This window comes from Clarias gariepinus, chromosome 12 (genome assembly GCF_024256425.1).
Source record: "Clarias gariepinus isolate MV-2021 ecotype Netherlands chromosome 12, CGAR_prim_01v2, whole genome shotgun sequence".
In the NCBI taxonomy this organism is placed as follows: domain Eukaryota; kingdom Metazoa; phylum Chordata; class Actinopteri; order Siluriformes; family Clariidae; genus Clarias; species Clarias gariepinus.
This window is the reverse complement of record NC_071111.1, coordinates 18684593-18698106: the sequence shown is the minus strand read 5'-3', so window position 1 is coordinate 18698106 and position 13514 is coordinate 18684593. Positions and strand designations below refer to the sequence as shown.

At 36.2% G+C, this 13514-nt stretch overlaps 1 protein-coding gene across 2 annotated transcripts in view; it reads left to right on the top strand.

Annotated features, from left to right (window-relative positions):
- cpm (carboxypeptidase M) overlaps positions 1-12190 on the top strand; it is a 39420-nt gene extending 27230 nt beyond the window's left edge. For both annotated transcript variants that reach the window (XM_053508281.1, XM_053508282.1), the window contains 5 exons: positions 2099-2286; positions 3310-3486; positions 7894-8046; positions 8960-9108; positions 10644-12190. In XM_053508281.1, the coding sequence (XP_053364256.1) occupies positions 2099-2286; positions 3310-3486; positions 7894-8046; positions 8960-9108; positions 10644-10898 (922 nt within the window). In that variant the 3' untranslated portion in view covers positions 10899-12190. The remainder of the gene's footprint in view (positions 1-2098; positions 2287-3309; positions 3487-7893; positions 8047-8959; positions 9109-10643) is intronic.
- The last annotated feature ends 1324 nt before the right edge of the window (positions 12191-13514 follow it).

The window sequence follows — 13514 nt, the reverse complement described above, 5'->3', positions numbered from 1 at the left end:
ATGTAAGTATTTGAAAACAAAAGTTAAGCTAATGTGTGTGCATTTGGAGCTACCCATGTCATATACTGTACTGTATAATAATCCTATATTAAAGATGAACAATAATTTTAAATTAAATGGTCATTCATTTACTTCTTAACCTAATTATAAGTTAACACATAACCAGCAATGGTAATAAATGTCTTTTTTTATTATATAATGTTTATGCTGGCTTTTTGTGGAGGACTGTGAGGACTTTTAGTGCTGTGTTTCTATAAACAACCAGAAAAGAACAATGCAAAAAGTGCCAAAACTATGTTTTTGTTTGGTCCCTGGAGAACATTATTTCATGCATCTGCATTTTGTCATGTTTATAAAGCTTTCAAACATCACATTTGCAAACGACAGTGATTATAAAAAGTTGCTCTTCAAATGCCATCATAATAATGCACATAAATAAATGCATAAATAGGGGAATTTTAGAAATAAACTAATCAGACTTTTGAAGGTTATTGGCCTTTTGGCTTTCTAAGAATTAGCTGTATTATGAGTACAATAATGAACCATTAAACTAAATAAACAAAAAACAGGACCGCTAAAATATGCTACAAATTCAGTTTACTTTATTTGTTTTTTTCTCGTAGCTAATTTTATTTCATGACCACCCAAGAAATTAATTGCCCCCAACCCCCTCTTTTTATCAAATGGAATGAATGTTTGCATGTGTTTCTTGTTATTTATTTTTCTCAGCATATTGCATTAATTATGCCCCATTATTAAGTATCTTAAATGAATTTACTTCAAGCTGCTGGACTTACCACAGTAACAGTTTACAGCAACACATCACATTAGGGTTCATTATAGGAATCTCAGAGCACAGCACTTTTAAACAGAGCTGCTTAGGAAGCTTAGTGCTAAGAATTAAGTGGGATTACCTCACTGTGTCCATCACAGCAATGCTGTAAACAGCTAATCAGTCTCACATGGGTTACTTGCGTCAGAGCCTTTGGTGCTCTGTGTTTTAAAGAATTGTATTTTAATTGCATTGCTATTTTTTAAGTTAGTTCTGTACCATATATTATACAAAAGTTAATTCTGACCAAGTAATCTGAATAAATAAGAGCCCTTCCACTAGTGGTGATAATAGACTGTAACAGCACTGAGGTGTTAAACTATGAGTATCAGGTGTTCTAATAACCGTTAATTACACTGTTGGTCATCAGTGTGGGTCAATACGATGCACCATACTGAGGAGAGAACAACCGCTTGGCAATACCTACATTATATTCAAAACCAGTCACTGAAGCAGTTTTAACAGGAAAACACATCTGGTAACGTTTGTCAACTTTGTCTCCTTAGTAATTGTTCCTAAGTCGTTCACTCCTAGCTAGCTTCTAACACAAGGCTGTATTTGGCTGCAAAGTACCACAAAGAATTTAAAACCAGTTTTGCCCCTGGCTCATCACAGTCATGCTGATATCCAGCACAACAGCACTCCCTCTTGTGTGATATTGCCTAAATATATGTAATTATATTTGAAGCCATAATTTATAAAAGCTGGACATGTTTAAACATCTAAGCTACATACAGTATTAAAGCTCTCTAAAGCTTTTGATTACTTTTTTTTAGGTTCTTACAGCTGAAACAGAACCATAATGCTGGTGTGCACAAATTCACTTACATCTGGCAACATGCAAAAATGAAAAAGAAAAATCCCATACTGTGTTTTTGCTTGTCTTGTACTGTAATTACATCCAACACCTATCACACATTGGCAACTGCTGTAATTTCCCAAAAAAACATTTATTTGGTGGGGAATTGAGATGCTGAATGTAATGGATAAAAATAGTCCTAGATCCAGGGCATGAAAATCACAGGGGACTTCATAAACAGTGCTCATATTCTGGGCGGGTGTAATGTTTTCAATATATATTTTTTTTAACAGTTGAATCTGTGCGCTATTATGTTGCACTGAACAGCCTCCATAATGGACACTTGACCCGAGTATGTGTCCTCGAGCTAAAAGAGACACACTCGCTCTTCCAGCAAGAATGGAGAGAAATGTGTACAACATTATGCAGCAATATGCTAATGTATTTCCTGATTGCTCTGCACACAGGTTCAATAAAAATGGTGTGGACCTAAACCGAAACTTCCCAGATGCATTCGTTGGTAATAGTGAACAGGAGATAGAAAAGGAGGTGGAGGCTGTGATGAAGTGGCTGAAGACAGAGTCATTTGTCCTCTCTGCTAACCTCCATGGGGGGGCAGTGGTGGCCAGCTACCCCTATGACAACAGTAACGGAGGTTAGTGACAGTAAACACAGGGCACATTCTGACGATCATTTGTTATTAGTTAATATAAAACATCACTGTTAAATGCTGAGTTCTGGGATTGTGATTGGTCAAAAAGTGTGTAAATGTTGATATGCTGAAGTTTTCTCAACCCCGTTTTAAGTCTTTAACACGCTCATACCAGTATTTTACTAGTGCTTGTATACAATCAAGGTCGAAAGGGTTCTCAGTACATCAGAGCCACGATTGCACTCTGAATCTCTGGCCTCCCAGGATCTCCTTTAATGGCCCAAACATCTGGCAATCCATCCAATTTCACAGGGTTGTTTTCAGTATATGAGGTGTCACTAGTGTCTGGATACCATCAAGGTAGAAAGTTTTCTCAGTAGCCATGATCAGACTGCCTGCTTCACGTCTGAAATGTTGGCCTTCCAGGAACTCTTCCCATTGCCCAAACATGTGGAAATGGCTTGGAATGAGGTCAGGACTGTTTGGCATATGTGGCAATAACTCCCAGACGAATTCCTGTGATGTGCAAGCAGTGATCGTGAATGATTGTGGGTACGGTTCCCACAGACAGATGCGTCTCTTCCGCAAGATAATCGACGATTTTTAAGGATCAGGCAGGAATCACCATGCTGTGCCTAAAGTCTTCTAAAAATGTCAATCTGTTTAACAACCTTATTTATAAGAAGTTTCATCACAAATTCCAGTATGACTTGAACATCCCTCATAATTGAAAGTGTAATGTCGTTGTTATTGGAATATAACCAACTTTAGGGTGGGAACAGTAACTCTTCATTATGGGCTTCATCATCATCATCATCATCATCATCAATCATCAATCAATTTGTCATCAATTTGTAAAAAGAAATATAACATAAATAAATTGTTCAGAAGTATAGTTTTTACAGTAGTAGTACTTTTTGTGCCTGCCTGTAGATGAAACCCTGAAAATGCATTTTTGTTACTCTTCAATCAATTGTTTTTGTTTTGGGGTGTTGTGATGTTATACGCTCTGTTTGATCTTTACAGGCAGTGAGCTGCAGGAGGAGTCCAGTATCACTCCAGATGATGATGTGTTTGTCCACCTGGCCAAGACGTACTCAAATAACCATGCGACCATGCAAAAGGGAAACAAATGCTATGATCAAGGATTTAATGATTTCCCAGACGGCATCACTAATGGCTACAGCTGGTATCCACTAAAAGGTATGCGATTCTCATTTTGATTTTTTTTAAGTTGTGTATAAACCACTAGTACAGTATATCAAGGCAATATCTTCTCTTTTTGCATTTAGCACAATGTTCACAGATTGTGTTTGATAACTTTATGAGAGAATATTAAAGTGGAACCTCGGATTGCGAGTGTTCTGTGAGACAAGCAAAGATTAAAAAATTATTTTGACTTGGAGAATGAACGTGTGTGCGCGTAAAATATCTTTTATTTTGTGTTTGTATGCGTGTGTGTACAGCGTGCATTTACTGTTTCTTATAACACACGTGTGTGTACAGTGCGTGTGTAAAGCAAAAGAAAGTCTAATTAGAGAGGTTAAAGATCTATTTTCTTAAACTGGGTCAGCATGCTGTTAAGTGTGCGCACGCGTAATTTGACACTGTGCCCCTTCTCACACACACACACACACACACACACACACCTCCTCTCACCTTCACACACCTCCTCCCCCATTTTCTCCTCGTGCCTTTACACACACACACACACACACACACACACACAAACTTTCTGTTCTACACAGAAACACTGCTCTGTCGCAATTCTTTTTTTTAAAGGTAAATTACAGGTTTTTTATTTTTTATTTTTTACTTTACAGCTGTGATTTTGTTAGAATGCGCTCACGCAAGAGTTATTAGCAATGTTTCTTGCAAATTTTTTTGTTAGTCTTTCCGTTAATGTGTGTGTGTGTGTGTGTGTGTGTGTGTGTGTGAAACTCAAATAAGAGAGGAGGAAGGGTCTCTGTGTAAGACAAAAAAGGGGAGGGGCTAATTTCTCCTCTCTTCTTACTTTAGCTTCACACACACAAACACACACACACACACACAGTGTCTGCACGCATAAACGGAAACACTTATCTGTCGGGATTTATTTTTACTTTTTTAAAAGGTAAAGTGCAGATTAATTTGTTTTATTTTTACTTTATATTTTAATATAGATTATTTTTATTTATTTATTTTTTGGGCTGTGGAATGAGTAATTCGAGTTTTCATTACTTCTTACGGCAAAATTCGCTTTGATTTACGAGTGTTTTGAAAACATTTAATTATTTGAAATGTTTTAAAAAAGCCCGTATATATCTGTAAAGCCCACTGCAGTCTTCTCAAGAACATTCGGCAAGTGTAATTTCTGATCCTTAAAAATTGACTGATAACTTGTTGCCAACTTTCAGAACAGATGTCAGTAGTAACTGTACACACAATCATTCACAGGAACCACTTGCATGTTACAGGAACTTCCCTGGGGATTATCGCTACAACCCCCTTCTGTCCTGACCTCCAAGCCATTTCAAAATGTGTGGGCCATTAAAGGAGTTTCTTGATGGTAGTGAAAAACTGGGATAAGAACATTAGTGTACTGTAGCAGGGAATTTATATTTTGTAGAGAAATAAAGGATGTTTTTACTCTCATAACTGTATTCTGTTATTAAAAGTCCTGTTTTGACTTTGAAGCTATTACACCTTAGCTTTTTAGCTATCACTTTTAAACTTCTAAGAGAATACGAGTAATTTTGGATAATGAGGTTTACTTAAATTATTTCAGAAATCTTAATCTCTTTGAGTGTCATCAAAACCGCTGAATGTCTGCACCTCCCTACAACCAAGCTACATTTCACTTAAAAAAAGAGAAACCAAATATATGCAAAAATAATACTTTTCATTCCTCGTATTTTAATAAAGCAAGTAAATTTTTAAAATTTTAGTTTGCATGAAATATGTAGCAGAATTTAAATGTGTAATGTTACAAAACACTCAAATCACCGGGGACTCCATCTTGCAGAATCTCCAGACTAAATCCACACCCATGCTTTCCTACAGCAAGCATTCTGATTGCTCCCACCCGTAACCCATTCACCACTCCAGTGTACATCCACTCCCCAGTTTTAGGTATGCTAAATGTTATTTGCACCATGCTTGTCTTGCATTACTGACTGTGTTCCCAATGTGGGTTTTGCTTCATCTCTTGGTTTTTGCCCCAGGCTGAGAAAGTGACCTCAGAAGTCCCACACAGATAAGAGCAGGAGCACGTGGGACAACCTCAAACAATACCCATTTGGCTCTGAGTTAACTGCCAAGATCTATGATATCTATAATCTGAAATCTGCTATGAAGAGGAAGTTCAATTCAATTCAATTTTATTTGTATAGCTCTTTTAACAATTGACGTTTACGCAAAGCAGCTTTACTATGGAAGCAGAATAGTGCCAAAATTCCTCAAAGCAAAATAGCTGGTTGAATTACATGAACTGAAAAAAAATGTGTTGCAGTAAAAATGTTTTAATTTTTCTGCATTGCAATTTAATCTGAATTGAAAAAAATCCGTAGAGCATTTACAATGTTTGAAATTTTTGCCACTGCAATTTATTATGGTTGTTTAATGCAAAATTTAATGCAAAAATATTCAAGTTACTAAATTGCAGTTCAAAAATATTTTTAAGTGTTAAAAATACAATCTTCATTATTTTTTAATCTTACAAATTCAGGTTGCAAAAATCCAGATAATAAAATTCAAGTCGCTAAAATTCAGGTCTTCACATCCGGGATATCACAGGAAGAGCTGTGGAGAGCCGATTGCTGCTGTCCGTGCCGCAGTGTACTTTAAAGTGTGCTTCCTGCTCCCTGTGCAGTCTACTTCTCAGAAACTACTTACCGATCGGAACGCAGCCCTCTTAACTAACAGGCCGGGTTGCCAGTTGCACAATAAAGTGTTAAATGTGTTAAAATCCCCCCTCTGTCGTAAACGCTATATTCAAGCCGTTCTCTCATTCGCACGCGAAAGCGATGGGTTTCCCGCCCCTGAGCTCGGTAATGTTACAGTCTGTGGAAAAATTCTGTACAGCAGCAGAAACAAATTTAGAAAGCAGTCAAACAGCACAGGTTCAGCGAGTGACACCAGAGTAACTGCAGAAGTCTGGGCAAAAAAACTGATAGGGACAATTCAAGACAGAATAAAGACACATAGATAGACAGATAGATAGATACTTTATTGATCCCGAAGGAAATCCCAGATATCCAACAGCAATAGAGACAGTAACAGTAAGACAGGTTATAGACTTCACACTGTACAGTATATCTTACATACAGTCAGTATGCAGTTAGTATACAGAGGGTAATGTGGGAACTGATCAAAATTACTAGTGCAATGATGAACAAAAGCTAGATATATAAAAAGGATATAACTATAATAAATATAAATTACAATAAAAAAGAGAAATGGGGTTAATTGCAGTGCAGCCATTGATGTACAATGTTATATGTGACAAACTCACAGGTATTAATGAGGCGCTGTATAGGGTTTAAATCAAACTTCACTCATACACACACATATGAAACACTAACACATACATACAGTATATCCTACTAACTGTTCAAATAACTACATGAAGACTTGACTTATACTTGACCATACTTAATATTAAACTGAAACTGAAATGTTGTAATTGCGTTGCATAAAATAATTTATATAATTCATTTATATTATGTTTTAATCAGACTGACATTAAACCGTACTATCCACACTTTACGTTTTTCTTACTTACAAAGTTTTTGTGTTTACCTTTATTTATCAGCAATATAAATTTAACAAAGTGTAAACAGCATGTATGTTGTTGTTGCTGCTGCTGAGGAAATTAATCCCCTCTGGTTACTGAATGTGACTGTAACATCACCGAGCTCAGGGGCGGGAAACCCATCGCTCTCGCGTGTGAATGAAACAGCGCTGGCTTTGCTTTGAATATAGCGTTTACAGCAGAGGCGGGATTTTAACATATTTCACCACATTTCACACTTTATTGTGCAACTGGCAACCCGGCCTGTTAGTTAAGAGGGCTGCGTTCCGATCGGTAAGTAGTTTCGGAGAAGTAGACTGCACAGTCTTCAAACATTGTAAATGCTCTACGTTTTTTTTTATTCAGATCAAATTGCAATGCAGAAAAATTCAAACATTTTTATTGCAACATGTTTTTTTCAGTTTTTTTTCATGTAATTCAACCTGCTATTTTGCTTTGAGGAATTTTGGCACTAATATACTTTCATAGGTAAAACTGCTTTGCGACAACGTCAATTGTTAAAAGAGCTATACAAATAAAATTGAATTGAATTAAATTGAACTTCCTCTTCATAGCAGATTGAGGAATTTTGGCCCTATTATATTCCATACTTTACAGAATCAAAAGACTTATTTAAGTTTGTATGAAATGTGAATGCGTATAAATCAAAATGATAAGACTGTGAAAGACTAAGGAAGTGAAATTCTCGTCATTCTAATAAAGTGCTAGCTCTGCTACACGTGTCCTGTCTGGTGTCTTTAGTGGGCTTGGATGTTTTATGTTCACAATCTGGAACTGTTTGATTTATATATACTGTATATATGAATGGTGTCTTTCAGGTGGGATGCAGGACTACAATTATGTTTGGGCTCAGTGTTTAGAGATCACACTAGAGCTGTCTTGCTGTAAGTTCCCTCCTGAACGTGACTTGCCAGAGATGTGGGAGGCCAACAAGCCTGCACTTCTGAACTACATGCAACAAGTACATCTAGGTAGTACACACACCAAGCAAAACACAGAACGTAGATAATGACACCCATATAGTATTTACGGCTTTGTTCACATTACCAAATCTAATATTGTACCTTAATGTGACACATACACTGATTTTTTTTTTTTCTGAATACACAAATCTAATGTTTTTTCAGGTCAGACCTAAGTCACTTTCGTATGTGGCACTAGATTTTATATATATAATTGGTAATTGGTATTATTATTATCATTATCATTATTGTTGTTGTTGTTGTTGTTGTTATTATTATTATTATTGTTATTATATGGAGTATTCCTTTGTCATAACTGTATGACTAAAGAAACAACAACATATTTGTTATATTGTGAACTACTACAGTATATTGATTTAAATGTATAATTCATGTATGTTACAGCTGTTCTGTCCTGTTATATGAAGTTAATGCACACCTTGTGATAAGCTAAATAAAAAAAAAAACACCATGCTGTTGTGTAACATTGCTGTATGTAGACAAACAAGGTCCTGGGAATATTGCATTACACTGTGTCTAGACAAGGGCACTAGGTCGGCTCCACAGATCCAGTCCTAATTTAAGCTTGTGAAAGTGGGAAGATTACATTTTATGTCAGCGACTAAATTGCATGGCTTCAGCAGGAATGACTCAAGTGGAACATATCTTCTTTGACTCAAATTACAGCTTTCCACTCATACAGTACTTACTTTAACCATCTGCTACTACGACATACAGTATTATGTCATCTCTATGTTAGCATAATTTGTTTTCTAGTACAATTAAATTAATAAAAAATTACATAATTTCTTCTATCTCAATTGGATAAACCTTCTCACTGCTTGTTTGAATCATCTTTGCTGGATTTTTTTCTTAATATCTAAACGCAAGTAAAAATTCTTCTATGTATTTTGCCTGTTAGGTGTAAAAGGTCGAGTGCTTGACTCAAAAGGAACTCCAGTCCAAAATGCCTCTGTGGAGGTAGAGGGGAGGAGGAACATTTGTCCATTCAAAACAGATCGCAATGGAGAGTATTTCAGACTGCTGCTGCCAGGAAACTACACCATCACGGTAAGAACAAGTGTTAATTTTAAACTTTTTCGAGCATCATTATTATAGCAACACTGTACAGTACATGCATATATGTGATTGATACAATTTGGAAGTATCAAAAATTATTGCAAAGGGTCTGGGCATATAAACTATTGACTTGTAGCTATGACTTGGGTGTAGGAATTTGCCTAAAAGTTGCTGTCCTGTAATATGGGGCTGGAACTCACAATCATCTGGTGACTAGAGTTAAACATCGAGCACTGTTCTGGAATTTAGTGTCAACATATTTACACCATGAGTTAAGCCATCTCATTTAGATGGATGTCGATCTCTAGGTCACATTCCCTCCTTTACTTTACTAAGTGAATGTCGGAAGAATCTGGCCCCATGACTTTTCACTTTATGCCAGGCTCCGTGAAAATGGTTCTGTTTTCTTCTCGCTTACTCCAGGAAATGAGGCGCGGTAAGAAATAAAAAGCACTTAAAGCAAAGTGGGCAATTCACACCCTGGGCTAAGAGCCACACACACAGTCTACATAAAGGGGTCAGATCTGGCAGATCGGACGAATTATGTGCAGTTTAAATAAGCGTGGATGTGTAGGAGGTAGACGAAGTGGTCTTTGGCTATGGTGGACTGAAAGAAACGGAATCAGGGAATTACTTAATTGTCAAACAGAGTTGAGTGCAGGCCAGATAATCAGGAAACTAAAGTTTCCTCCCTGAGAAAGTGGCCACATGAGGCTAAAGAGAACAATATATTAACTGACCCAACAGTAAAAACTATAGCAATACAGTATACAGTACAAAGCATGTTCGTATAGCAGATCACGAACATGCTTTGTACAGTATATACTGTATATTGTTCAGAAAAGGGAACAAAAAAGAAATACTGGCAAAGATTTTTTTTTTTTTATATTCAAGCAAGAAAAAAATGTACAGTTGGCATTTTGAGCAGAATGTTTAATGGTATATGATGTTGTGTGTTATATAGTATGATGTGCAGTGCATATTTAGGCCCAGTGTAGATACTGGGGATAAAATGCAGTACAACTGTACAGTATGTATCAGTAGGTGTTTAGTTGGAGAGTTCATACTGCAGATGTCGAAATGATAAAATAAAAACTTTGTGTTTTTGTTCCACATAACCCAAAGTCCTTATGCATATCTCCAGATACCATGTGTGGGCTAGCTTTTTTGAGAAAAGGTAGTGCTCCTCCCAGGAGAATCCTTAGAAACACAAGATCTTTTTATTCCTAACAATGTATATACTATATCCAGTTGCATCCCTGGACTCACTCCTTTTTTACAAACACTATCCTAAAGCTTACATAAGGAGTAATGAAACATGCATATTTTTATTCATGACATTCCTTTTTTGCTATTTTATTTAATAGTGGTGTATCCAGTGTGTTTCTAAATTTGACAAATAATTAAAATAATTTTTTAATATAGTCATAACTGGCTTAGTTATTACTACTACATTTACCAGACACTTGTGTGTGAGTAGTGATCCCGTTTGACAACAATATAATTATCTAAACACGTCTTTGCAGGTGACACACCCAGGATATGAGCCACTCACAGAGACTGTGTCAGTGCCGTATGGTCCGGACAGATTCACCGCTTTAACACACAACTTTCAGCTTCAGAAACGTGCCAGCACTACAGTTGTTGTGGCAGCAAAGCCCACGTGTCCATTACCTGAAGTGAGAAATCCTGAGAACCACAGTTCTGCCCTGCTGCCCAGCAACACCATTGCTCTTACCACCCTTACAATTCTCACACTTCTGCTTCGGTCAGATGGATGACTGATTTGAATTTTGACTAGATGGAAAAGTCACACTTTACTCTTCTTGCACAAGCACATGGACCATGGTTTGGCTGAAAGGGTATTGTATAAAAGAAAAGCAATTGACACTGAGTATATAATGGATATAATGAATGACCTGCCTTATAAGAGGCAGGACTTTGCTTCAAGAGCTCATGATGGAAAACAGTTTCTCTCATATCCCTTTGTGTCAAAAAAAATCTGGAAATCTGACTTATGCACAAATGCTCTCAGGTCTGACAGCTTCGACTGTATAATTACACAGGTTTGGCCTTAAAGAAAAAAAAATCATTATCAAAATAAAAATTAATATCTCGTCATATTCAAGTACGGTTTAGAATTAAGTTTTATTTCTTTGGTTCAAATGTTTTTTTTTTTTCTGACATTATTTTGTTTTTATTTTGGTTAACCCATATTACCCACAATGCAACTTCCCATCGATAGTGGCACAATTGGGAGTCAGTCTTGTTTCAGTTCTATAGTAGTGGAACAGCGCTTTATCTTGTCTAGCTCTTCCACTTCCTCACCTGTATCCTCTGCCTATCCTAATACCAAGGTTCCTAACTATTCAATCTGTGTTGGTGTCAGACTTCAGTCTGTCTCTGCATTGCATCCTGGAACTTAGTGTCCAACTTGGGAAGTAATGGATGTCCATAATGTTTGAGTTTTAAACACTATTTTAACTGGACAAATTAAATCCTTTTAGAGCACCAAATCTGAACAGAGCCTCTCATTTGAATAGTAAAAATACAGCACCAAGCAAGAAATCCTCACCAGAAACGCTACCCACATCAAAAATATTTCGGTATAAGCATCCAGGGTGGATCTTTTCTTTGTGTTTTTTTTTTTTTTTGTTATTGTGGTTCCTGGAATCAGCTTTTGTTCTTTCCCAAATGTGGGTTTTTCACAAAAGTCTAAGTTGAGATGTGGCTTTTCCAGGGGTAACTTTATTTGGGTGGTGAAAGTCTAAATGTAACATAAATAATTAGGATTTAAAGTAAGATGTAGAAAGTAGGAAAAAACTTGAACCACTAAGGGCTTAACTAATTGCTAATTCAACTAAACTTCTTACTCTGTACACACAGGCTGTTTATTATTATTATTATTATTACTATTATTATTATTATTATTATTATTATTATCCTTATATGTATTTCGGTCATCTTTTATAAAGTCAGTTATTTTTAAATTGTGTGTTTTAGAACATCTAATTATACAGGTATTTTATCAAGTCATAAAAGTCCCCCCCCCCCCCCCTTTTTTTAACTTTTTACTTTGAGCATTTTTTTTTTTCATCTAAATCACATCTGTTTGTAGGGAAAGTGTTCTTTTTCTGGTTCCATAAAGACTGTTCCATAAATAATGGCTATGCCAAAACAGCTCCTTTTTCTTCTACCTCATCCTGGCCTCATACTGGTATATTGACTCCGAGTGCCTTCAAAATTGTCACATTCACCTTTGTAAGTTGCCTTTAAATGAACTGGATTTTGGTATTCTACCCTGGCAATTAGGGAAACCACTTTATGAACAAAAACACATCCTTGATTATTTTTTTTCATCCTATTTTCTTCCTGTTTTTCCCCCCATTATTTCTTTATTCCCATGTGTCAGTGAAACTAATTAGTGGTTTCAAATTTAATCTTTTTATGTGTCCACACCACAGAACTGGCTAAATGATGGAATATTCTCACTTTTTTTCATCCATGAGTCAAAAATGGCATATTATTGTTTTTTTGCACTGTTAGTTATATGTACAGTATAATAAAAAGAGAAGAAAATATTAGTCTCAACTTCCTTTACGTTCGACCTATAGCTGTACTGTAATACTGTACTGTAACTGTCACTTCTGTTGGCAACACTTCTCTCATTTTACATAACGGATAAGTCCATGTAGAGCAGTTGAAATGCAAAGCTACTGTATGGTACGTGTCTATTGTATTTTCTCAAAAAAATTATACATAATATATATATATATATATATATATATATATATATACATAAATATGTGTGTTTTTTTAAAGTAGCTATCTAAAAACAATACTGTGCTCCTGCTTATACATAAAATTATGCAATAAGTCAGTCTTCCACATACAGATAAAGAGCTTTAGCGTTAATGTTTAAAAAGCAGTCTCAGTGACTGGGACTGTGGCACAGTTTTTGGTGCCGGATGGGCTGGCTTGATTATTTCAGAAGCACAGAATAATGTGAAAAAAAAAACAAACAAACAAAAAAAATTTTTTTGAAGGAGCTCAAAGGAGAATGATCAGACTGATTTGAGCTGACAGGGGAGCCAGAATATTATAAACAATCTTTGTGCATGGCCACGGTGAGCAGAAAAGCATCTCAAAGTGCACAGTTCTTCATGGGTTATATTGGTTTCACCACAACAGTAGATGATAACTCCGGGTTCCATATAGGTTGAGGTAGGGTGTAGAATGCAAAAAATACTTGGCTTGCTGTCCATTTGCTTTCCATTATTAACCTTTATTCTAATAGTTACTTGCAATAAAATAATGCATTATGTTGTGCATATTGCTAAGTGTCTGTAATCATTTTAGCTGCCCTAGCAGACCAGCGCCAGAGTTACGCTCTAGTG